Source organism: Mus caroli, chromosome 14, assembly GCF_900094665.2.
Source record: "Mus caroli chromosome 14, CAROLI_EIJ_v1.1, whole genome shotgun sequence".
In the NCBI taxonomy this organism is placed as follows: Eukaryota; Metazoa; Chordata; class Mammalia; order Rodentia; family Muridae; genus Mus; species Mus caroli.
This window is the reverse complement of record NC_034583.1, coordinates 90,292,587-90,317,536: the sequence shown is the minus strand read 5'-3', so window position 1 is coordinate 90,317,536 and position 24,950 is coordinate 90,292,587. Positions and strand designations below refer to the sequence as shown.

General features: G+C 39.1%; 1 protein-coding gene across 10 annotated transcripts in view; it reads left to right on the top strand.

Annotated features, from left to right (window-relative positions):
* The window catches only part of Klf12 (Kruppel like factor 12), a 411,764-nt gene that overhangs the window by 249,137 nt on the left and 137,677 nt on the right, over window positions 1–24,950 (top strand). For all 10 annotated transcript variants that reach the window (XM_021182110.2, XM_029469157.1, XM_029469158.1 and 7 more), the window contains one exon: window positions 8,624–9,170. In XM_021182110.2, coding sequence (XP_021037769.1) covers window positions 8,624–9,170 — 547 coding nt within the window. The remainder of the gene's footprint in view (window positions 1–8,623; window positions 9,171–24,950) is intronic.

The window sequence follows — 24,950 nt, the reverse complement described above, 5'->3', positions numbered from 1 at the left end:
ATCCTATACTATAAAAATTGCACATAAATGTTAAATTGTTATTTTCCCAAATTCTAGTCAGTTTTAATTTTTAAACATTACTTATTTTTATTTTGTACATGAGTGTTTTTCCTGAAGCCAGAAGGGGGCATTGTATTCCCTTGGAACTGAAGTTAGAGACAGTTGTTAGGGCCCTAGGCTGTGCTGGGAATTAAACCAGGCTCCTCTGGAAAGGCAGGCAGTGTTCTTGACCTCTAAGCCCTCTTTCCAGTCCCTCCTCATCTGCTTTAATGCACAACTTCAATATACATATCTGCCTCTTCACAGGGGCTGCTTTGTAAACCATCCAGTTAAGATTCTTGTTGATATTGCTTGAGATACAGGTTCCATTGAGATCCCTGGGCATTGTAGCATCGGATTTTTTTTTTTCCTCACGGCAACCTAAAAAACTTACTTGTGTGAAATTGAAAAGATTGTTGTGTGTGTTTTCTTCCAAACACAACAGCTCTCTTTAAAAAGCGTCTTCACTGTGGTGGCACCTGACACCTTGTGCTTATTCCAGAAGCTTCCTAGGTAAATCTGCTGCCTTCCCTGGACTGTAATTTTTCTCATTGGCTGGTTTGTTTTGTGTCTTTGTTTTAGAAACATATTCTCACTGGTGACCCTTCAATGGCATTTGTTGAAGGTTGTCAATTCCAAATATGACTGAATTTTTCCATAGCACAGTATTTAGGAACATGTTTGGGATGGCCTCTGAATGTAAGGTGACGTACGTCCTCTTTGCTTAAGAGTATAGAAAAATGGAATGGAGAGGAGAATGGTACTGGCCTGATGCTTCGGAATATTCACAGGTCTCATAAGAAGTTCGCAAGCTAGTCTTTACGTCCTTGTCAGCATTAATGTTACAGAGCACACATGCACTTTCAAATGTGTCTGAGTATGTGCATGTGGGTGTGTTGGTGCTCACACTCGTATATGGTAGTGTAGGCTGAGGCCAAAGGCAGCCTCATTTTCTAGAGCAGTATCCAGCCCATGCCCTTTTATGTGACTGATGTTCTCATTGGCCTGGGACTCACTGAGTAGTTAAATCCCAGGGATCCACCTGTCCCTGCTTCCCCACAGGGGTAAGATCATAAGAGAGCTCCATCACACCCTGCTTGTTTATCAGGTTCTTTATTCTCAGATATCCACCTAGACGCTGCTGTCACCATTTTTATACTCCTTATGTTATTAAGTGTTCAGCTAAGAGCAGCACACAGCTGAGATTGCCTCCATCATTTAAAGTTATGTCTGATTAACCAAAGTCTCCCCTTTGGGGAACAGCTGTACTTTCTTACTGTTGCTTCTTTCTTCCCTAGGCTACCCCCTCGTCTACCCTGTGCATACATGGCTGTCTTAGTGCACACAGAGAACAGAGTACTCATTTGTAGACATCATTCTATGTGAAAGGATCAATCTTGTACACTTGTATGTGCCTCATGGGTGCAGAAGGCAAAGGGTTGGGGAGGTGGCTTGGCAAGTGAATAGGAACACTCTTGCCACCAAGCTTGACAACCTGAGTTTGATGAGTACAACCTTCCAAGTAGAAGGAGAGTCCTTGATTCCTCAAGTTGTCATCTGATGATATCCTACCCATTTGCAAACACACACACACACGACATGCAAACACTTAAGAAAAAAAGAAAGAAGGAAGGAAGGAGGAGAGAAGGAAGCAAGAACTTTTGCAATTTAAACACCATCACATCAGTTAGCAATCAAGAAGATACTGCACAGCCATGCTCCCGGGCCAGTGGAAGCAGATACTTCCTCAGGTTAGATCCTTCTTTTCCATGTGTCTCACGTTGACCACTGGCTAACTGCAACCAATTCTAACCTGACCAGATGAGAAGAATTTAAGTGGTTTAAGATACAAAATAACCCGGGGCCTAGCAAACACAGAAGTGGATGCTCACAGTCAGCTATTGGATGGATCACAGGGCCCCCAATGGAGGAGCTAGAGAAAGTACCCAAGGATCTAAAGGGTTCTGCAACCCTATAGGTGGAACAACATTATGAACTAACCAGTACCCCTGAGCTCTTGACTCTAGCTGCATATGTATCAAAAGATGGCCTAGTCGGCCATCACTGGAAAGAGAGGCCAATTGGACTTGCAAACTTTATATGCCCCGTACAGGGGAATGCCAGGGCCAAAAAGTGGGAGTGGGTGGGTAGGGGAGTAGGGGGGGGTATGGGGGACTTTTGGGATAGCATTGGAAATGTAAATGAGGAAAATGCCTAATAAAAATATTTAAAAAAAAAAGAAAGCACAAAAAAGACCAAAAAACAAACAAACAAAAAAACAAAGCAAAACAAAAAAGATACAAAAATAACTTGTTCTCGTTGTAACAAATGTAAAGCACAGAAATCAATTACATTATGCTAGCACTCTCTTTTCTTTGGTCTTTGTATTTACATATAATATTGACATTCATGTTTGGACATAGTTGTCCATCATTTCGGTACTTATGGATGTCTGCTGTTAATTTGAAAATCAGACACAAAATCCCCTTTCTTTCCCTTCTTTAAATCCACACGTGTCCACTCCAGAGTTTGAGAGGGGAGTCAACTATAAATGTTGATTCTGATTGATTTGGATAAATGATGTAACATAGCAAAGCCCTGTAGTGAAAAGTCATAGGAAATATAACAACCATGAAATAAGGAAACGACTGGGCTCAGTGGGCACGTTTGTGCTCAACACTTTGTGAAGGCTCACATTCTCAGTTCAGGAGTTAAGCTGATAAACACATACCAAGGCACAGGATCATTGTTTTACTTACATTTTGGCTTTTCTTTTATGCACTAGTGTGTGTGTGTGTGTGTGTGTGTGTGTGTGTGTGTGTGTGTGTGTGTGTGTGTGTGTGACAGAGAGAAGGAGGTAGGGAGAGAGAGCTAGAGCGCACACATGCATATATATCAATCAGCGCACAGGTTGAGGGAGTGGACTCTCCGCCATGCCCATTCCCGAGGCTACAAGTCCTATGCCTTTACCAGCTGAGCTATCTTGCCAACCAGGTCCTGTATTTTCTTGAAGAATCACTTCCTGCGTTTTCAACTGAGATGTTGGTTTGGAGCAGTACTTAAATATCCATTCAAACATGTCATCCTTTCACACTGTAGACAACTTGGTCAAGAATGTTAATATCGGTTATCAGGGTAGGATAGTGTGAGTGGCTTCCTCTCACTCAGGAATAATAAATGTGAAGTGACAGTTTATCTTTCTGTAGTATAGCTTTATGCCTTCCTGCTTTTATAAACTTACGTTTTTATGGCACTTCTGTTTACCACTCTGCCCTTGAACATGTGGGTAAGAAGAGTCTCTAGAAACAAGACAAAGTAATGAGTATTGGGACATATACAATAAAAGGTCAACAAGTGGGAACCATATTCAGTAAAATAAAAGTACAGGGAATCATGTGCTCTAGCAACCAATGGAGAACACTGAGAACAAAGTACCCGACCACAGTTGTGGGGTGCTCTCATCAGGTGGCTCAGAGGAAGACCCTGAGGTATGGAGTTGTGATGAGTGTCATATTTTAAAAACGGCCCTTTAATTAAAATATAGTCTTATTTAAAATACTGCAGTAAAGGTGCACACAAGTAAAGGTGTCCATGGAGACCACAAGAGGGCTGTGGATTCTCTGGCTCTGAAGTTTCAGGGGCCTGTGAACCCCCTGTTGTGAGGGTTGGCCAAGAGCTGAAGTTCAGAGAAGCAAATATCCTTCAGTGTTGAGCCTTTCCCTCCCGCCCCAGAACATATATTTTCAATCACAAGTCTGAACACTAAGTGAGATTCTAAACTTCATAAAACTAAACTAGTGTTGTGATAGAGCAGCTCTGCTCTTTGGGGGTTGTTTACATGGTAGCATTAAGAAATCAAATTAATCACATCACGTGTGATCCTGCAGCTATGATGTGGATTTCTTGTGGATCGATCTGAGTAATCTTTAAAAAAGGAAAAAAAAAAGGATTCACATATTCAGGATACATTTTAACTCTGTGATGTCCATGAGAACCACGTATTCTATTTCATTATGTGTATCTGCTTGTTTTGTAAGGCATGCACCCCAGCAGAGACTCTTGGCAAGCTCGGACCAGATTGCATTGCCTTACTGAGTTTTCCAACACTTTTGGCAATCGGTTGACTTTCTTTGAGGAATTTACTTCTAAGAATGAAGAATTCTGCTCACCTTCTTCTCTTTTTATCGCTACATGAACGTGGTGACATCAGCTCAGTCTTCATAGCAGTTTTACAAGGCTGGAACTAGTGTTCCTGTTTTCTATTCTGAAAAATCCTAAAACCTTAGCAAATTCAAAATGACACTGCTAATAAAAACTAAACTGGGTTAGATCATGATTTCAAATCATTGGAATTTTTCTCCAAGTCTCTTTTCCTTTTTTTATAGCAATCCAGAACAGCTTATGGTAGAGACATGATATTAGGGAAATCATTTTAGAACATTGCCTAAAATATTAGCTTGAAATTATTGCTCAAATTTTTTTTTAAAGTAAAATAAAGCATAATTTATGGAAATGGTTGATAGATAGTTGTCACTACACTATTGGTGTTTAAGACATCCCCAACTTTCTGGTCCCATTAAAGGTGTAGCAGGCACCATATACATCTTGGATAACATTCATTAGCCTGTTCTTCAAATCCTTCTCCACTAGAAGACTCCAGAGTACTGCTGGAGAGATTTCCCCGGGTGTCAGTCCATAGTTGTTGCTTTTTAAAATTTACAGATGATTAAAATACATGATCTCAATTAAAGATGCCTTATGTTTCTTGGCAGACCATGATAAGATTCTGCTGTTGGTAATTGTTGGCTGAGGGAAACCTCTCTCAGATTCTCTAGGAAATAACTGGCGGGAGGCTCGGGGTTCCTTTGCACATTCCTTCAACAAAATGCTTAGTTTCATTTTCACTGATTCCAGAAGGAGGTTCTTGCTTAGGAAGGCTCAGCTGTGTCTCTGAAGTTGTTTAAGTGAATATGTCTCTATGATGCTATGTGTAACATTTTATCATGTGGATTATTGTATGTAAAGCCTACTTATATGTGTGATAAGGCTTGCACACATATTTTCTGGAGTATGTGAAGTATATTGTCAGACGTATTGTACTGGGCTTTCGTATGTATTTATACTATTCTTTCCTAAAATATCATTTAGTAGCTGAAATTTTATGGTGGACCCTTCCAAAAGGTATGATATAACCTTTTGGAAAATGAAATGTCATTCTCTCTGACAAAAATCCCTGTGTATTCCCTGTAGCATTAGGAGGGTTGTTTTTGCTTGACAGTGAGAATGTAGAGAGAGTTCCATCTTCCATACCAGGGGAATCAACAGTGAAATTCAGTTTCTATGACAACTTCCCAAGTAAAAATCAGTGTGTATTAGAAAACCACAAAAATCACTTAGTTGGTACTGCGATAAGATGTCCACGGATGTGTCCAGAATTTAGACTTTGCTTGATGAAATTTCGCTGCACAATCCTTTCTTTTCTTGACAGAAGTATCTTGTGTAAAAACAATCTTTGTTCTTTTTCGTTGGCTCTTTGGTTTCCCTTCCCCGTGAGGCCATCCCCTCCCCAACCCCTCATGTGCCCCCCCCCCCAACTTTCTCCTTTGCTTTCCAGCTTCCTCTGCACTCTCTCCATCTTCTCTGTTTCCCTTCAGCTTCTTCTCCCTCTTGGTGGTCACTTGCATTCCCAGCACCTCACTTCAGCTTCCCACTTAGGGGACCAAGCCTCTGAATTAATCCATTTCCAATTTCCTCTTTTGGGAAACAGATAAATGCCCAATGGTGATTCCAGAGTGGAGTTTTATGGGCATTTTCCATGTCTTAAAAGGAGGAAGGAGGGTCTACCACAGCTTTTTAAAGGCCTTGTCCTCTCACATCGCTGATTTTACAGATAGGTCTGTGCAGCCCAAAGCTGAAGTACAGTTTTACCTGCAACATGGTTCTGTGTCCCCAGAGATTAGTGATGGCTTTTGGCATATGATACTCTGTCAACATTGAAAGCAGATGAAGGGTACAATAAAGATTTTATTGTCTTGATACTGATAGAGCATAATTATTTAATGTATGGCTTCATTTCAACTGCTGTATATCAGAGAGGAGCTGCCATGTGTCTCTGTAATGTTTGTGTTTATAAATTTACACATCATTTTCCAAGGCCCCTAGTGAGTGATCTAAACGTTTGGTTTATGCTTCCTAGTTATTTTAGTTTGAGCGTAGGAGAAAGTTGTGTGGTTTTCAGGCATCTGGGAAAAGCTAGGTATGCTCTGAGCTTTGTCTTTATGGAAATATCATCTATCCAGTGAGGCTGAGCGGATGTCGTTAGCTGATGCTGTAACATGACTTTTGGTGGAAGTTGGAGATTAGATAATGCCATGCAAATGGTGGGCTCTCAGTCACAACACAGAGAAGATGGGGCACCTCCTGAAGCTCAGTGATGCCCCATGCCCTGGAAGCCACCTCTTTATCAGCTCCATAGGCCCTAATTCTCCTGACATAGTCTACCAATGCATGCTTTCCTTTCTGTTAGGAACGGTTCCTACAGGGACGCAATGCTCCTCACCTCTCTATCTGTAAACGCCAGTTTCTACATACAGTCAAAATAACCATCGCTTCCAAATTAAGAGTCTAGAATTTGTCTAATATGTAATGGATCCAGGGTATGTGTAGTTAAAGAGATTGGTACTGTTTAATAATACATTTAATGATTTATACTTTGGATTTTGAACCAGTTTCTATCTGTTATGGAAGCAATATCCACCAGGGTTTTCTATGTGTGTGTAATAAGATGATAACAAACAACTCATATTATTCTATGAAAACAAAACCCTAATGATGCTTCTGAGAGTGAGCATCCTGTCCTATAGGAAGAGTGATAACATCTTCAGACGTGCATGGAAGTAGTGAAATTTACGTTGTTTGGGTGTTTGGCTGTTTGTTTCTTAATGGGTTTGGGATGGTTTATAAAATTGTTTCTCAGCTTTAATGCCTAAAGTGCAGTTCCTGGTTAGAATTCCATACAGGAGGCATTGCAGAACTCGGAGCTTTTATAGCACTAATTCATGTGCTTTTGCAGGCAGTCGTTTTAGGTAAACGGGAAAAGGCATTAAACCATCAGCCCATTTCCCTTTCATTTGATCCCCTGCCACAGTTGATTTGTTGTTGTTTTCTTTTTCTCTCTCTTCATTGTGGCAGAATAAAACACCCTCGCACTCCTGCCTATTGTGTCCTCTGAATAGAACTATAATTTATATTCAATAATGAAAGTTTTTAAGAACAATGTTTCCTTTAAAACCCTTAAATGCATTTTCATGTTTTCAGGAAGACTAGCAAATGAAAATCTTTCATGAAATGACCAACTTCACATAATTGTTGTTCCAATACCCTAAGAAAGCAGAAAATAATGATTTGGGGTTTTCATCTGAGAGAATAATACTAATGTGAGCGTTGACCTGGTTAAATTAGGTGTAACAAAATAGTCTGCTGTAGTCTGCTTCTATCAAAGCTCTACTGACATGCTGGAATAGAACATGGGCTGTGTGGTTCCAGATGTGTGCATTTCATAGGTACTTGTTCAACTTCAGAATTAATAGGTGTGTGTCCATGCCCATTAATAATATACTGAGAATATTAGTATATTAAACTATAGACTATTTATTGCTAAACTTTTTTCAATATATCTTACAGGTATACAAATGAACCTAAACAAAACAATCATTTTAAATTAAACAAAGTGATTGTAGACAATTTAAAATTTCTCATATAGATTTTCTAAAACCTGTTTCCTCTGGTTCAGGTATCATAACTGTGTGCAATATCTTCCAAAATAAAATGTGGCGGGTATTGAGGGTTAAAATCTAACATGTTCAAGTGATTTAACTTTGGTAATTTGATGACCAGCCCTGGGAGACTGACGAAGACTGTGTGCTGTCGACGACTTTGAATGAGCGTGTCCCAGTAGTTCTTGTGCTGAACATGAGTGTAGAAAGGTCACAGCGAGTTTCCCAAGATGGCTACTGGATGATATTTTGTTTCTAGATCAGGATCATGTTGCACTAGGGTAAAATCATTCACCGCAGTGTAGAACTCCAGAGCTGGAGAGGGTATTTCAGTCCATCTAATGAAAGCTCTCATTCCTTCATAACAAGACGAGACAGACTGCTAGTGCAAGAACAACTCAGAACAACAAAGGGAATGCTGTTGTTAAATAACTCCTGTTTGCACAGTTCTGAAACAATGTTTTACACACTGAGATTGTCTTTCGAAGATTCTACAGGAATTTAGTGATTATTTTTAAATTCCTGTGACCTCTTGTATGAACCTGTGAATTCATCTTAGGAAGCTGTATGTGTGTCCTTCCAATGAAAAGGAAACATACTCATGTTAAATGACTTCCTTCTTCTCTGATGCATTTTGCTCTTTTAGCTGTCATTATTGTGACTGACAAAGAAAAATTCCTTGAATATTTGAGTGAAAGAACTAATGCTCCCCTGCAATAAGAGAAAAATTAATACACATTCAAATTAGTTATATGTCTGTTGAAATATATCAGCGATAATGACAAATCTGTTCCATTTTCTCCTTGCAGTCTCCAAACGTCCACAACTACCCCGATATGGAAGCTGTCCCCCTCTTGCTAAATAATGTGAAAGGGGAGCCCCCCGAGGACTCACTGCCTGTAGATCACTTTCAGACACAAACTGAGCCAGTGGACTTGTCAATCAACAAAGCCAGGACCTCCCCTACTGCAGCGTCATCCTCCCCTGTCTCCATGACAGCGTCTGCCTCCTCACCTTCTTCAACTTCAACCTCTTCATCCTCTTCTAGTCGTCCAGCCTCATCCCCCACTGTTATAACATCAGTATCTTCAGCATCGTCTTCGTCAACAGTGTTATCTCCAGGACCCCTTGTTGCCTCTGCATCTGGCGTGGGCGGCCAGCAGTTCTTGCACATCATCCATCCGGTCCCACCTTCCAGTCCCATGAACTTACAGTCTAACAAACTCAGTCATGTTCATCGAATCCCTGTGGTGGTACAGTCAGTGCCGGTTGTCTACACAGCTGTACGGTCACCTGGAAATGTGAACAACACTATTGTTGTACCGCTCCTGGAGGATGGGAGGAGCCATGGCAAAGGTAAGAGACATGAAATCTTGATGTTTTTACGACACCAGAGAAAACCATGCATTTTTGTTTTTCAATGACTGGAACTTAGATTGTGTGCAGACATGATGTTCAAAGAAATTCTGTGTAGAACCTTGCAGACCATATGATTGGCCATATTGAATAGGGCACTGTTTGAAGCAGCCACACTTTTATAGACACTTCCCTTAACTAGGCTAAGTCCATATACTTATTTATCGAGCCATTTTGTGTCAGAGTTTTGATATCTTAATTTCTAGAATTATGCTTCCTTTGAATGGTAAAGTGGGATAGACAGCCTGTTTACAACAGAATTACATGTGAAATGAACATATATAAATCCCTCATAGACATCAGTCATTTTTAGTGCTTTCAGGTAAATAAGGATTTTTTTTGTAGTTGTTCAAACAAGAATGTTTAGATGGCAGTAATACAAAATGCCATGATGATGGACTGAATGGGATTTATACATCTATTTTTGAGTGCGTTTTAAAATAATTTAATATTACAATGATTCAGCTAGGCGTGGTAGACTCTTCCTTCAATCACAGCACTTGGGAGGCAGAGTCAGGTGGACCTCTAAGCATCTGAGGCCAGCCAGGTCTATAGAGAGAGCTCCATGTCAGCCAAGGTATATGTAATGAGAGGCTGTCTTTATTTACTACTCTGTACATGGTGAAGATACATCATGACCAAGGCATCTTACAAAGAAAGCCGATTGGTTGGGGGCTTGCTCTCAGCTTCAGAGAATTAGTTTATGAACATGATAGCAGGAAGCATGCGGAAGTAGCCGAGAGCTTTACATCCTGATCCACAGCAGAGACATGGGGGGTCTAACATAGACTTTTTAAACTTCCTCCTCCAACAAGCCACACCTACTGCAGCAAAGCCACGCCTCTCATCCTTCTCATTCTGTGTAGAGTTCCACTCCCTGATGAATAAGCATTCAGGTCGAGGAGCCCTTGGAGAGCATTCTCTTTCAGACCAGCACAACTTGACCCAAGGATAGATGTGTATCTCTAAACTTGCAAATAGAGTTTGCTTTGAATCGTCTTCTAATTCAATGACTATTGTCTTAAGTATCAGGGTGATCTCTAATGGAAATATTTCAACACAGGACACTAATGTTCCCTCTCATTTTTGGAGGCAGGAAGATACTTTGTGAAATGCTGATGTTACAATATCTAGTTATTTCATTCATTGTGGTAGTTATGCAGCTGTATATGGAGTTACCTTCTATGCATAAGTGATTGCCTTTTGCAGAGTGTTAATAGAAGAAATTGTAAATCTCATTAGACTTTGCCTTTTTTTTTTCTTTTCTACATACAAACCAAAATACTAAACCAACCTTCACTGCAAATATAAAAATCTCATATTATTGACTTATTCCCTATGAAACTGAGTGCATATTTGTGTATTTTGTCTTCAGAGGCCAGACACGATGCTAGGATCAGATTTGCCCAATATTGCTTTTTCCTCTGACACTGTATTACTACTGAGGCCCATGATTAAAACATGATCAATGAATGCATAAACTGCTGTCTGCTCATAAAATACAAGGAAACACGGTTGTTTTGCTTCTGGTAAAAGGTAGGATTCAATATTGAGAGATGATATATTATTGAAAACTTGGCAGAATGTTTATAAACATCTATATAGAGCTGTGTGTTTACCCCTGGAAGTTATTATTTTATCAATATTAAATTTCTTCCTAGCACTCAAATAAGTTTCACCTTCCCTCTTTAACAAAGTTAAAAATCTCCTGATTCAGGAGTTTCAGTTTTCAAGGTTGACAAGTAAACAGACATTCATTGCTTTATGTAACAACCCCTGTTGCTATGCTTCACATGGCTTAGGTTCTAGCACCCTGCCTAGGGGTATGGAGAGAGTGAAGAAAAAAACAAAGGCATGGATATACATATATTGAAACGAGGATCAGGCTGGGCTTTCCTACTGCTACCATCCTTGACTTCAGCATATTTATTAGGTACAATCCAGGGCGATGGTGAGCTAGGCTCTGTGGGCTCTGTGAGGGGGCAAGCTCAGCTTATAGACATCTGGAAGGAGGAAGCCACAGTTGCTGATCTGTACACACTGATCAATCTTTTACAAACACTCAGTCTCCTTGAAGAAAGCTTTGCCATTCATCTTGAGTCAAACCCATATAGATAATAGCTTAGCCAATTTCCCATGAGTCATTTGGCCTTTGTGTCTGTGACATGGACATGCCTGTGTCAAAATACACATTTACTAATTCAGGGGCTTCTTCTGCTCCCTACACTGTGTGTTATCTACTACCATGGAACAGGCAACTGCTCTGAACAGCAATGGATTTAAAAAGTTGAGAAAAATGGAATTAAGATACTTTTTAATGGATGTTTCTTATGCTGCATCTTTTGATATTGCTCATACCTCTGAATAAAGTGAACAAGTCTCTTTGAAGAATAATAATGTAACTTGGAGCTAAGTCAGACATTGGTTTTACTTATTATCCAGATGTATAGTTATATATTCTTAAGAATTAGCACTTAACATGTAGCAAAGCACACCACTATATATTGCCTATGTGTCTATATATGTGTCCTATAGCTGTGTCTCTATGTCCATGGTGAACTCCAGTGTCTCTCCAGTATCAAAGTCCTATATGTAGGCTCATGTCTGCAGTGTCACTTATGGAAAACATTACTTTCTTTGTGAAAATTATCAGTAAATATTTTAGTATGGATTATATATATGTATATATATACATATATATATGGTTAAAATTTAATTTTCTGCATAATGTATATTATAGCGTCCCTGTAAGACTCACACTATCATTTGTTCTCTCTGTGAGTTATTTGTTAGTTTCATGTAGTATGTTTTATTTCATGAATAAAAATTACTTAATCATAAGCCTAGTAAGCTGTTCTTGGAACATACAAATATGTGAAGTAAAATCCTGTTTCACTTATTTATGACTTTAGGAAGTCATTCTCTTAATTCTCATGTTCATCAGTGAAGCTAATGGGGCAAGTAACATGATCTGTCCTAGGATGGAAGAACACAGTACACAGTACAGATGCTAGTGTTGACCTAGTGTCAGTAAACATCTGCCTTTTTTATCATCCTTACTTTTCTCCTAAATATTATAAGCAGTACTCAAGACTTCCTTTTCTCCTCTCATACAACAAAGTTGATGGTGACACTGGTACAGCGGACAGAACTTGTTGAATTAAATTCAACCCAAGAAGTTGCTGTGGTACTTCTCAAAGCTGCTAATGCAGTGATGATAAGGGATGAGAAATTAGTATGAGAAATTGCCTGGAAACATCCCATTTTTACATTTTTATTACTTCATATTAAGTTTTTATAATCACCATATTCTACAAATATTGCTGTAGCATTTTATAACCTTTTATTGTTTAACTGATTAACTGGAGCACAGTAAAAGTGTCTAGTGGAAAGGTTTGCCTACCTCAAGATGAGCAAAGGAAAGGGCATTTGGGTAATTCTTCAAATCTTTATTTGACTCATATGCAGCAGGGTACTGAGCCAGCACTAAAATGGCTGGATAGCAGAGGGGCTCCTCTTTACTTTCTCACTTAGGACTTGCATACTTGGTGTTGATGAGAGAGGGAAGGGAGTTGGCATTCCAAACTGATAAAAGGAGAAAGACATCGCTCATTTAAATTAGGTGAATTTGCTAGCCAATGACTTTTGACATCAGTAGAACATACATGCTCCATGACAGAGAAACAGGTGACACTACACATGACATGACACAAAAGTGCAGATAATGCACATGTCCATATCTAGACTCTCGTTTCATGTGGATCAAGATATTTGTTCAACCAAGTGTCTGCTGAGCATCTATCACCATCTATCTAAGCATTACTGCCACTGGGTATACAGTGTTAAACAAAGCTGATATTGTTTCTCTCTCACTCTGCTTCCTGGTCTATCCATCCTGAAGCTCTTGGGCCTCATACACCTGAAGGCAGCTAGGAATACAACCCCACCCAATATTGGAAACATGCTTAGGACTTTAAGAATCTGTCTGCAATTTCTTTGTAACTAAATTTCATATTCTTGAGCATGAATATTATAGCAGACATCATCCCATTGCAGTGTCAGAAATCTGGATATGCCTGCAAGTCTGATGAATAGTATGAGATTAAAGAAACAAACATTTGTTCATTTTCGTTAGAATTGGACTACAATTTAGAAAATGTCATCGGGAGTGGGTGGTTTGAGGAGCAGGGTGGGGGAGGGTATAGGGGCTTTGGGGATAGCATTTGAAATGTAAAGGAAGAAAATATCTAATAAAAAAGGAAAGGAAAAAAAGGGGAATGTCATCGAGAGACTCATCCTCTAAGAAGAGGAGTAGAAGTAAAGAGCATTGTATTTGACAAAACACATTGTTGCATGGGATGGTTATATGTGGAAAGAAGAAATGTCTGTACTGTAATTGTCCATAAAAGGATGGAGTTCAGAGATTAAGGAAAGGATAAGATGAAATTATCACCAGGAATGCTTCAATAACAACAAAAGGACATGAGAAAGCTAGAGACTCAACTCCTCCAAGTAAAAAGGATACTGGCCTCAGGGAGTGGAAGGTGTTGCCTAGCCCAGAGTCAGCAGGCATCACAGTGGGACATGGAATGCATTGTGTAATAGTACAAAAGCTAGGAAATGTCCTGAGAGCTACGGTAAATGAACAGGATTTAGAATGGACCTATGTGAGCAAATATGTGAGAGGACCGTCCAAGGTGAGGCTGAGGGGTACACAACCTGCCCATGTAGAAGAATGGTTTGTTGCTGTAGAAACCATAACCCTCAAGGACTTGTCTTGCCTCTATAAAGTAACTCCAGGAATTTCAGTCCAGCCTATGAGAAGATTGGAAGGCCCAGGTGAGAGCCACCCATGTGGTGGGGAACAGAGAGGACTGTGGCTTGTAGTGGACAACCAGTGGACAGTGGTACTGATGAGCACAGAAGCGACTTCGGGGCCAGAGGGAAGGTAGTTAGGACCTTAAATCCCTCCATGGCTCTTGTTCTAAATGGGATAAGAATCCACTAGAAAGACATGTGCCGAAGTAAGTCATGTTGTTCATTGCCACGCAAGAATCATACAGCTACTGCATACAATAGAGAATACGATGCAGCAGTTAAAATGGGGAACTAGACAATGGCCATATGGATTGGAAGCTACTATGAGGAAAGATGGGCAGTGGGGGCAGCCTCTACTCCTGTGGCTCAGCTATTGAGCAAGTGATGCCGTCTTTCCTATGATGGGAGGAGTGTGGCTTTGGAGGAAATTCCTTTGGGGTATTCTATATTCAGCATTACATGCCTGCTCTATGTTTAACTAGAAAGCTTAACATGGTACTTGGAAAGTGAGCCTTTGGCTATAAAAGGAGGGAAAGTTTGCAAAAATGAATTGGGGATTCATTGGGTAGAGGAGGTATTTGTTGCTTAATAATAACTGGCATAGATCATCTTGGATGAGAGCCAGAACAGAAGTTAGGCAGGAAAGACCAATAAAGAGGTAGTATCCAAACATTTGTTTTAAGCACATTGTATGTATGTGTATTATGAGTGCCTATGTTTGGTGCTCATGCTTGAGTGTGGGGTCCCAAAGTTGATGTGAAATATCGTCCTTGATCATTCTTCATTCTATTTATTAAGGCTGGGTCTCTTCACTGAACAGATTCTCAACTATTGTCTAAACAGCCAAGTCACACCTGGGGCCCCCTGTCTTTGCCTCTCAACCATGCCTATTGGCTTTTATGTGGATGGGCTCTGAGGATCCAAACTCTGCTCTTCACACTTGTACAAGTGCTGGTCCGCAGAGCCATCGAACAGTACCTATCCAACCTTTTGGCATTGTGATATGACATTGTGACATTGTGATCTACAAATGTGTTGGGTCACATACATAACTACTTTGGGGTGCAAGCTGGACATACTTCAGAGGTTAGAAAGAGACACCTGAGGAGTCAGAAGGGGACGAGAGATCCAGCACTGTTGATCTGCTGGAGAGCTTTGTACAAGAACATAAGGACAGGAAGGACAGTATATCAAAAGAGGATCTTTAAAGGGGTGGCTTTCCAGTTTCTAGTAAGTGTTGCTCAGGGGCTCAGTGAGAGGCAAGCTGAGGGATGTGGGTGAGAGTGTTCCCGATAATGATGAGAACTATGTCCATGGGGTGGGATGACAAAGATGAAATGGGTTCTTGTTCACACATGGAGTGAGGAAAGTGAGATTCAATCTAGGGAGTATTTTCCTGAAGAGCTGTGGAGATGCACAACGATACTTAGGGAGGCATTTCCATTCTCCACAAAGAGTCTTGCCAAGTAAACAGAGACTAGAATATCTGTGTACTCTCAAGCAGAATCCAGGAGAGAGTTGAAAACAAATAGATAACTGTGGTTAATTATAGAGAAGGGAGAATTCTAAGAACCCAATCTTCAGCTGCATGTGAGGGCTTCTATTATTTTGTGGAGTAACCTGTATTTTATAGTAATTAATTTGTATTCGAGCATCGATTTGTTGTATTGGCAGAATTGTTAGGACCAGAGATGAATAAAGAAAAATGAGGGAAAATGTAAAAGCAGACAATGATGATCTGTGATTGACAAGGAAAGTATAACAATAAACGTTAAGGAAAATACAGGTTCCACTGATAATTGTTACTATAAAGACCCAAAACAGTGACCTGGGGTTGTCAATGCGAAGCAAACAAACATCGAATAAACTATGGGCTCCATTGAGAATTATGAGAATGATACCAGAAACAATATAAATACAAATCAAATATTTTCATCTCCACCTTTTGAAGTGCACATAGTATGTCAACGTAGACAATAAGCCCTGAATTACTTATTCTAGTTTTCTAAAGCTATGTTCAACATTTTAATATTAATAGATACTACATTTTAGAATTCAAGATAATTAAAGGGCAATGCCATGACCAGTTTCAGAAAATCCACCTAAGAGTTTAAAGGACACAGACTTTTCTCCAACATCCGATATCTCAATAGATCCTTTCTAGGACAGGGGTATAATTGACTAGTGGTTTTGGAACTAACCTGAAGGGCCTGAAGTGATCCGGTGGAGCTGAGCTGGGCTGTGTATCACGGTTACACACTTTTCTTTCCTAAGTAGTTTTCCTTTCTCCCTTATTATCTCACATAGGTTGTCTTTTCCCCTTCATTCCCTCCCAGAAGTTAGTTGTCTATATGATAATGATGAAGTAGCTTATCTAGAGGGTAGGGTTCCAGCTCCATCTTTCTGCCGCCCATAAAAACCAACATCAGAATTTATATGAGAATTATACAAAACATTTTTTTTATTTCATTAAGGCTTTGTTGTTAAGCTAGTGTGGCATTTGAAAATATAACTTAGTGTGGATCATAAGGACATTGTTTAAGATTTTCAAAAAGGTGATCATTGGATCCTTGAGAACAAAATATATTTTCCTAAAATACCTAACTAAAGCAAGTCAATTCTGCTATTGAGTAACTAAGTCAGTTTGGATGCNCAGTTTCTATGGTTATTCTATTTAGATGTGGACACACTGAGGAAAACTCCCACGCCCCAGAATACTACTGATGTCCGTAGAACCCATTCAGGACTTCTCAGAGGCTCATGGTCACAGGCGAATCTGTGATCTCCCTGCCCCCCCCCGCCCCCCGCCCCGTTTTCTTTATGCAGGCTTTTGCTTTTCTCTGCAACCTTCGGGAAGATTCCACAAGTGTAATTTTAGCCTTCTGCCATTTGTATTTGTGAAAGGAAATATGGTCATCCAAGAGATGGCTGTAAAGCTTGTTGGAAGAGCTGACACTTGCTGCTGACACAGGCACCCTGTGTTCTCCCCACTTCACTTGGTGGTTTAGTTATATATATATAAAATTTTTTTTTCTGTTGTCAGCCAACCACCTGTTGACACTGGTTCCTTGTTTCAGGTCATAGTTCTTGTCATACGCTTGCTTCTTCTGTCCACCTTACACATGACTGTGGTCTTTTAGTTCACTGTTCAGTGGAACCCTGGTGTCATCTGTTCATAGGACCAGAATAGTCCCAGGCAGCTGACCTGTGCTTATGTGTACAGTTGTCTTGGCTTCTGAGAGTGACGGCTACAGCCTCTACATTTGGTAAATGTCTTCTGCTTTCCCTATTTATCTATAGTCACTAATGGGTGACAGACTTATATGTTAATTGTGAACATTATGAATGAGATGTATATGAATAGACCTAGTAATTCTGTTCTTTGGCTAATGTTTTAATGTTCTTAAATGAAAAGTGTGACTGGAGTCTTGCTGTCCTTTGGCTTATTATTCTTAGAGACATTACAAGGCTGGATTGTTACACTATCACCAGAATCAAACAAAGGAAGGACTTATTAAACTGTAAGAGAAAGTCAGGGAGTCCGTGTCTATGAAAAATTTAACGAGGCGTTTGGAATGCTTTATTTCCTCTGGATAAATTGCTGGTTCATTGTTCTTTTGAACCTGAATCTCAACCCTAAATAGAAACTTAACTAATTTTGAACTTTGGGGTGTGCAAAGAAGGTTGACTAGATATCATTTTAAAATTAGCATTTTTGTGTTCTTATTTATCTGAAGTCTTTCCAATCTGTCAGGTGCACTGCTTCATCTTGCACAGGCTGGCTTAGCTGTCAGAGCCAATGATAAGCAGCTTTAAAGGGCACATATGCTGTCTATATGACTTTTAGAGATTAGCAGAAGAGAGAAACCTCCCGGTAAGTAGTGCACATGTTCTATAATGCCAGCACCGGTCTTTGATTGGCTTCCCAGTTTTCTGAGTTATTTCAACAATCCAAGCACAGAAACGAAGACAAGATAGGAAGTAACCAGCAGTTCCACGGGCAGTCTGCTTGAAATGGTGAATGTTGCTAAGGAACTGAGGAGGGCTACAAATGTATTTTTTAGGTAAAGGCTGTCAAAATAGACTTTGGATTCATTCTGTTATAACATGTTATTAAGCGCTGATACTAGCCTCTCATGCGGTATCCCTTTGCCCAGGACTACATTCTCTCATGGAAAAGGGTTCTAATTCATGTTTAAATAGATTTCTGCCTAGAATGTCTCGTTATAGTAATAGAGGACTCGGGTGGACTCTTTATTTTGCGCCCACCTGATGCGTTTTCTCTGGCAGTTAGAATATAAACTAGTAGGCAATCAATTTTTAATTTCCCCCACTTGAGAGGATACTTCTAAATATAATCTTATTTAACGTAGCACTAGTAGTGCTATGCACTAGAAGAAACCCATTTCCACATCAGATGTAGTTATATAGTGAACGATTTTGATATTTGGGATCTCCACTCATTGCAAGAAATATATACTTGTTGGGCAAATAGACATGTGTCTAGCAAATAATTTACTCAGTGACATATAAGGCCTTGAATGAACAAATTTGAGAAGGGAGACTATACTATTCAAGAGATGATCATGCTCCAAGAATCACCAGACGTGATGCTGTAAATTGGCTTCGGAATAATTGACAACTCTCTGGCTGTGCCCTCTGCTCCTCCTCCTTTCTCGTTCCCTTAATAATTCTTTCCCTTTTCCAAGCTATGTTTCTATTGTCTAAGCTCTTTCATTATGTTTTCTGTTCTTAATGGGAAATTGATTAAGTGATATTTTAATTGTATTCCTTAGGAAAAAAATGTAATTGATACCAGTCTATCTATTAGTGAAGGAAACGGTAGTAATTTACTAAGCAATGATTACACACTTGATGCTTTCTCCAGGAACCTTTATGTAGGGTGAATGTTATTTTGATCAATGGCCAATTATGGTTTTGATAATCAGATGGCTTCATCTTCTTTTAATCTCCTAGATATTAGCTCATATATAAAATAAATGTTTTATATGCCACTCACGTGGCAGCAACATCCTTCACTACCAGCAAGGAAAGTTCATTTAAAAAGAAACAAAATTGTAACATGTCACTTTATGATATGTCAATACAGTATTTTTCACATTGTGAACTTTTCCTGCTGGGGGCAGTTGAAATAAACTGAAAATTAGATATTTTACAGAAGTAAAATAGAATGGAATAGGTTTAAAGCAAATCTGAGAACAACAGTCAAACAAATATTAATCCATGAAATGTGTTGATTTAACTTATTTACATGCACAAGCAATGTGGTATTGGGAAATCAGCTTCAATGTGTGCTTGTGTGTTAGTGTGCGTTCATGTGTGTGTGTGTGTGTGTGTGTGTGTGCACGCGCATGCGTGCTGAGTGAGGCTGAAATGGTCACAGTGGTAGGCCTTTTACTATGGTACCAGGGTTTGAAAGCAACTCCTTGGGAAGTTTTCTCTAATTTCTCTCTCTTAATTGTCTTTATCTCCGTCTTTTTTTTTTTTTTTTTGTTTTTTTTTTTTTTTTGGTTTTTTTTTTTTTTTTTTTTTTTTGCTATTCTGTCCATTTGGGATTGAGTTTGGGAGTGGGACTATAGAAGGAATTATTAAAAGATTCTGTCAGATGGTTTCTACCCCACCCTTGGTTATTCAGTCCCTGGAAGAAAGACACACTCACAGCCTTTATATTTACAGTATGCCTTAAGCAGCACAATAACTTGGCAGCTGCCTACCCTCCATGCTGATAGAATGTATAGCATATCAATAATCCCAAATTATTACTTATTTTATGTTCCATCTGGGTTGCTCTTCACTCTGGGTGAGCAGCCCTCAGGGCCACATTTTCATGGCTCAGCTGACCCATTATGTCTTCTCCTTTATCCACTCCTGCATATTCCTCTTTTATTCCATGGTAGCTTCTTCTTCTTCTTTCCCTCCTCATGGTCCTCTTGATCCCAAACCTGCAAAACTTCCTTTAAAGAAAATGAAGACATCGCAGACCATGCTAGACATTTCTGGTCAGAGACACACTGCCCTTCCTTTCAAAATTACTATCCCTTAATATTTTGTTTTCTTTAAAGAAAACACAATGTTTATATCTGAAAAGTATGATGGGGATTGGTTCTTCTTCTGATACTCCCAAAGAGACAAAGATAGAATTCCAGAATCCACCCTAAAAAACAATCAGCTTTTTATTTAATTTTTCTTTTAATATTTTAAAGGATGGTGTTTTTCTAAACAAAATGTTTTTTGAATATGTTTCATTAAGAATCTGATTATGTGGACATTCTACCTGTGAATGTTCTGGATCTGTAGCCAAAGAATGGGTCTACCCAGGGTATTTTGGGCTTTTCTACTGAACAAAGTCATACAACACTGTACATTATAAATTATATACAATAATTTATGAATGTTCTTTGTCAATAGAATCAGAAGGACAGAATATCTAATTCTTAAGAAACCCAAGCAAATTAAATGTGTGTGTGTTACAATAAAATAAAAAAAAATTTAAAGAAAAAGAATTTAGAAGGGACATAGGAAGAATTAACTACTATTTTAAATGTACTAATTTCTGCAGTTAAAATTTCTCTTTCAGATATCTTAAAACAACGGCTCTATTAAAATGCAGAAATTATTAAACTATCTTCTAGAAGATCAAGTATACCAGCAACTTAAATTTTCTTCACAGTTCCGTTCAGTCTTTTGTGCAAGCAGTACATGGCATGGGGGTCACGTTTTGATTTTCCTGCAGAGGTGATGACACTGATCAAACACAGTCCGAATTCTTCAAGGATCATCCCCATGCCTGAAGCCTTTGATTTCCCTTCTTGTCTGCCTGCTCTGCCTGGGCAAGAAGGCAATTACATGTGGCTTCGGCTACTTCTTTAGTTACAAAATGAGGGGAGAAGAACGGTGAGCACATGGCCAGGAGAAACAGCAAGTATCTGGGGTACAGCACTGGAGAGGTAGTCAGGCCGGCAGTTAGAAGAGTAGATGAGGGGTGACCCCTAGTAATTGTCAAAACTTAAAAAGTGGGGGGGGGGGATTTTTAATAATTTCTACTACATGGGACAGGGTCTCATGTAGCATAGGCTGGCCTCAGAGTGAGTGTGTATGTATGTGTGTATACATAATATATACATACATACACACTAATATATATAATACATATTATATAATATATATAATATATTATATATAAGTGTGCATGTATGTATATTATACATATATACACACATTATATAAATATGTGTACAATGTATACATGTGTATGTGTTTTATATATATATACATATATATGTGTGTGTATAATATTCTTCATGAATTATATATATATATATATATATATATATATATATATATACATATACACATAGATACACATACATATACATGCACACTTCATGAAGCAGAGACAGGCCCTGAATTCCTGAATCTCCTGCTTCCACATTCTGAGAACTGAGACTGTAGGCCTGGCCCATCATGCCTGGATCCCACACTACTCCTCCCCAAGGCTTGAGTTTTCTTTCTGTTGCATATCTCACCAAATCTTCTGTCCCAGAAGTCTTAAGGAGTTGAGATTTACCTGGAGGACTGGAGTCTCTGTGCTGCCACCTAGTGGTAGAATAGTACAAATCGTACACAGAGAGATTCAAGGCTACTGCTTATCAGATCCTTTTCCTAGGATGGTCCATGGTTTTGCCAGCTCAGAGTCAAAACAAGATGCAGTGAATCTCTTCTAAGAAATCTTCTTAGCTTGATGGTGTTCGCCTATAATTCTATAAATGGAACTTAGGGAAGTGGAGGCAGGAGTCAAAGGTCATCTTCAGTTACAAAGATAGAATCCAATGCTGAGCCTCATGAAACCCTATCTGAACCACGCCTCACTAAATTAAAAAAAAAATAGACAAGCTGGGTGGTGGTGGCGCACGCCTTTAATCCCAGCACTTGGGAGGCAGAGGCAGGCGGATTTCTGAGTTCGAGGCCAGCCTGATGTACAGAGTGAGTTCCAGGACAGCCAGGGCTACACAGAGAAACCCTGTCTCTAGAAGAGAGAGAGAGAGAGAGAGAGAGAGAGAGAGAGAGGAAAAAAATTTTAAAAATAGATGGCTATTAAGAAAACTCAAACTTAATGCTAAATATATATTTTATATACATTATATATTAGATATGTCTTATACGTATACATTATGTTTAAGAGTTCTAGTATGTGAAAGACATTATTTTATTTGGTTCAAAAAGAAAAGATGTGCCTTCTGCATGTTTCCCCTATTTTTCTGTTCTATACATTGTTATCTTTACTCTGCTTAGTAAAATTAAAATGTCCTTTGTTTCATCACTTCACATTTTAAAGGGATGGCTTAATTTTTTTTTCACTAAATCAAAGCATATGTGTGCCAACTTGTATGCTATTAGCAAGTTTCACACCCCCAAGCAAAGAAATCGTCATCATAGAGAAAATAAAATAAAAATAAATAGTCGTGTCTTTGGGGATATAGGTTGTAAGTTTGATAAGCTCAGGAAAACAAAACAAAAAAAAACAAACAAAAAACAAAAAGAGGACTTTCCATTATTGATTACATTCAGTGACTCCTTTTCTGTGGAGGTACCAATCAACTTGGAAAGCATCCTCAACCGTCTTTCTCTTTCTGTAACTCCTTCTCTGGGTTTCTCCCGACCTTATCCAGTGTCTGGTACACAGCTTCTGAGTATTATCAGAATCCATGCCTGCCCTCCTTCCCCAGGGCTAGTACTGCTTATTCCAGTGAACCATCTGGAGTCTCTGGGTTCCTGAGTATATAGTGTTTCTGCACTGTCCTCGAGTTTCTTTAATCTCACAGTGCTTACTCTTCAGAAATAGTATTTGAATTACATTTTAGATAATTGATAACAGTGTGGATGTTAATGGTTTCTGGCGTTGAACTCCTGTGAGCGAGAAGCATTCTTGAGGTTTTCAAAGGGTCATAATGAAAACACTGTGCTGTATGGTCATTATAGTCAGTCCTTTCTTATGCTTTTGTAATATATTGTAAAATATTTTACCTGTGAACAGATGATAAAGAGGTCTTTGATTGGACCTGGATAATTAATTAGAATCAGCAATGTGTCTTATATAATATATTAAATAGTTATGCTAGTTGTATTTCCCAGTATAAGAAATTATGTGTGCCTTCCCCCGCCCCTTGACCCTGCACTGCGGCTAACCTCATCAACACTGTGCAACCATAAAATCTGGAAACTGTGGAGTATGGATAATCCCACTATAAACTGTAATAAAAATTACCCTTCCAGACTCAATATTCTCTCCATTAAGTTCATAGACACTGTCTCTTTGTACATAAAGTTTTATGAAATAAATCGACCGCTACGCCTGTCGTTACCAGATAGCAAGCTGTTTTGATTTAAAGACTGATGAAGGTACAATCCGTTTTTCCATGTTTGCAGTGCATGCTGAAAACATAAATTTCCTTTAACAAACCTTAAGTCGAAGGGAAAATGCTCCTCTTACTTGCACCCCGAATTTAAGTATCTCTTTGTGAGAAAGAATCAATGATGTATTTACCGTGGCTGGCTCATTTGTTGCAGCCATAAAAGGGAGATTTGGTTTCCCGTTTCAGCTCCCTGGCCTTAAAGGTGTATTAAGCAAAAGAAAGCTCAAATCTTAGACCGCTTTGTGGGAATTGTCTTGAACCTTTCTGTGTTTAGAAGACATTGTCAGTTCCTTGATTGCATTTTTTTTTTTTTGTCTTCTCTGTGCTAATCTAAAGGCTCCTCTAATCATCTCTGCTGTGGTCTTTGTCAGAAGTAAATGCTTTAAATCAATTCTCTATAAACACAGGGACCTTTCAGACATAGGAAACCTTCTAGGGCCCTCACTCATAAATCCTCAAAGGACATTACTCTGGAGGAAGTCATAATGTTCTAATGAAGGGAGAAGAGGGGACAGTTGAGGTGAAAGTTGAAGAAACATAAAATTCCGCTATCAGAGTAGGTAGAAATATGTCAGACCAGGAAAAGAATGTCCAGCAGATGCAGAACGGAGGATGTGTGCCCAGCATAGTGTGATGCTGTGGTGGTGTCAGATCTGATGCTGCATATGGTATGTGCACATCATATGTGCTGTCTATACCCTCGGCAAAGACCTGAGCTCACCACTGCTCCAAAGGCTTTTAACTCTGCTCTTAGATTTATTTTGTATACCCTATGTGACTATAAGTTTTGGCTGTGCCTACACTGAACATAATAAATAAAACTGGCGAAGGAGAGGAAGTGAAAAGTGTATTTTACCACCCTTATTTTTATGACCTGTGCTCTCTGAAACATTTCCTCAATAGATTTTTTTTTTTTTTGGTTTTCCCAATAGGCACAGAAATGATAGCACTTCACTTTTTGTAGGTTTCCTTACAATAAGCATATATATATATATTCAGATTTTTGAATTACCAGCCTGCTCAGGTTCGATTCTTTTTACTTTGTTTGAAGCCAGTGCAGAGATTAGAGAAGTGACTTTTATCTTTAGGGAAACTAGGGCAAATGACGGAGAGCAGAAGGGATGTCAACATTATCATCAACGTAACTACTTGATTCACCAAACCAGGGAATTTCTGGATGGGATGAAATAGGGTCACACTGGCTATTGTCCTTGAGATGTTACTTGATAAGAGCATCTTTTTTTTTTTTTTTTAGAAGCAAGATTACAGTTTTAATGTAGCAATGAAAATAATTTTATGGCGGAGTGGGGGTCACCACAACATGAGGAATTAAAGGGTCACAGCATCAGGAAAGTTGAGAACTGCTGGTCTAGATGTGGATGTAAGGTGAAACCATGACCTAGATCAAGAATTTGTTTGGCTTCATAGTTTGCTCATAGATTTTTTTTTCACTGTTTTTTTTTTATTA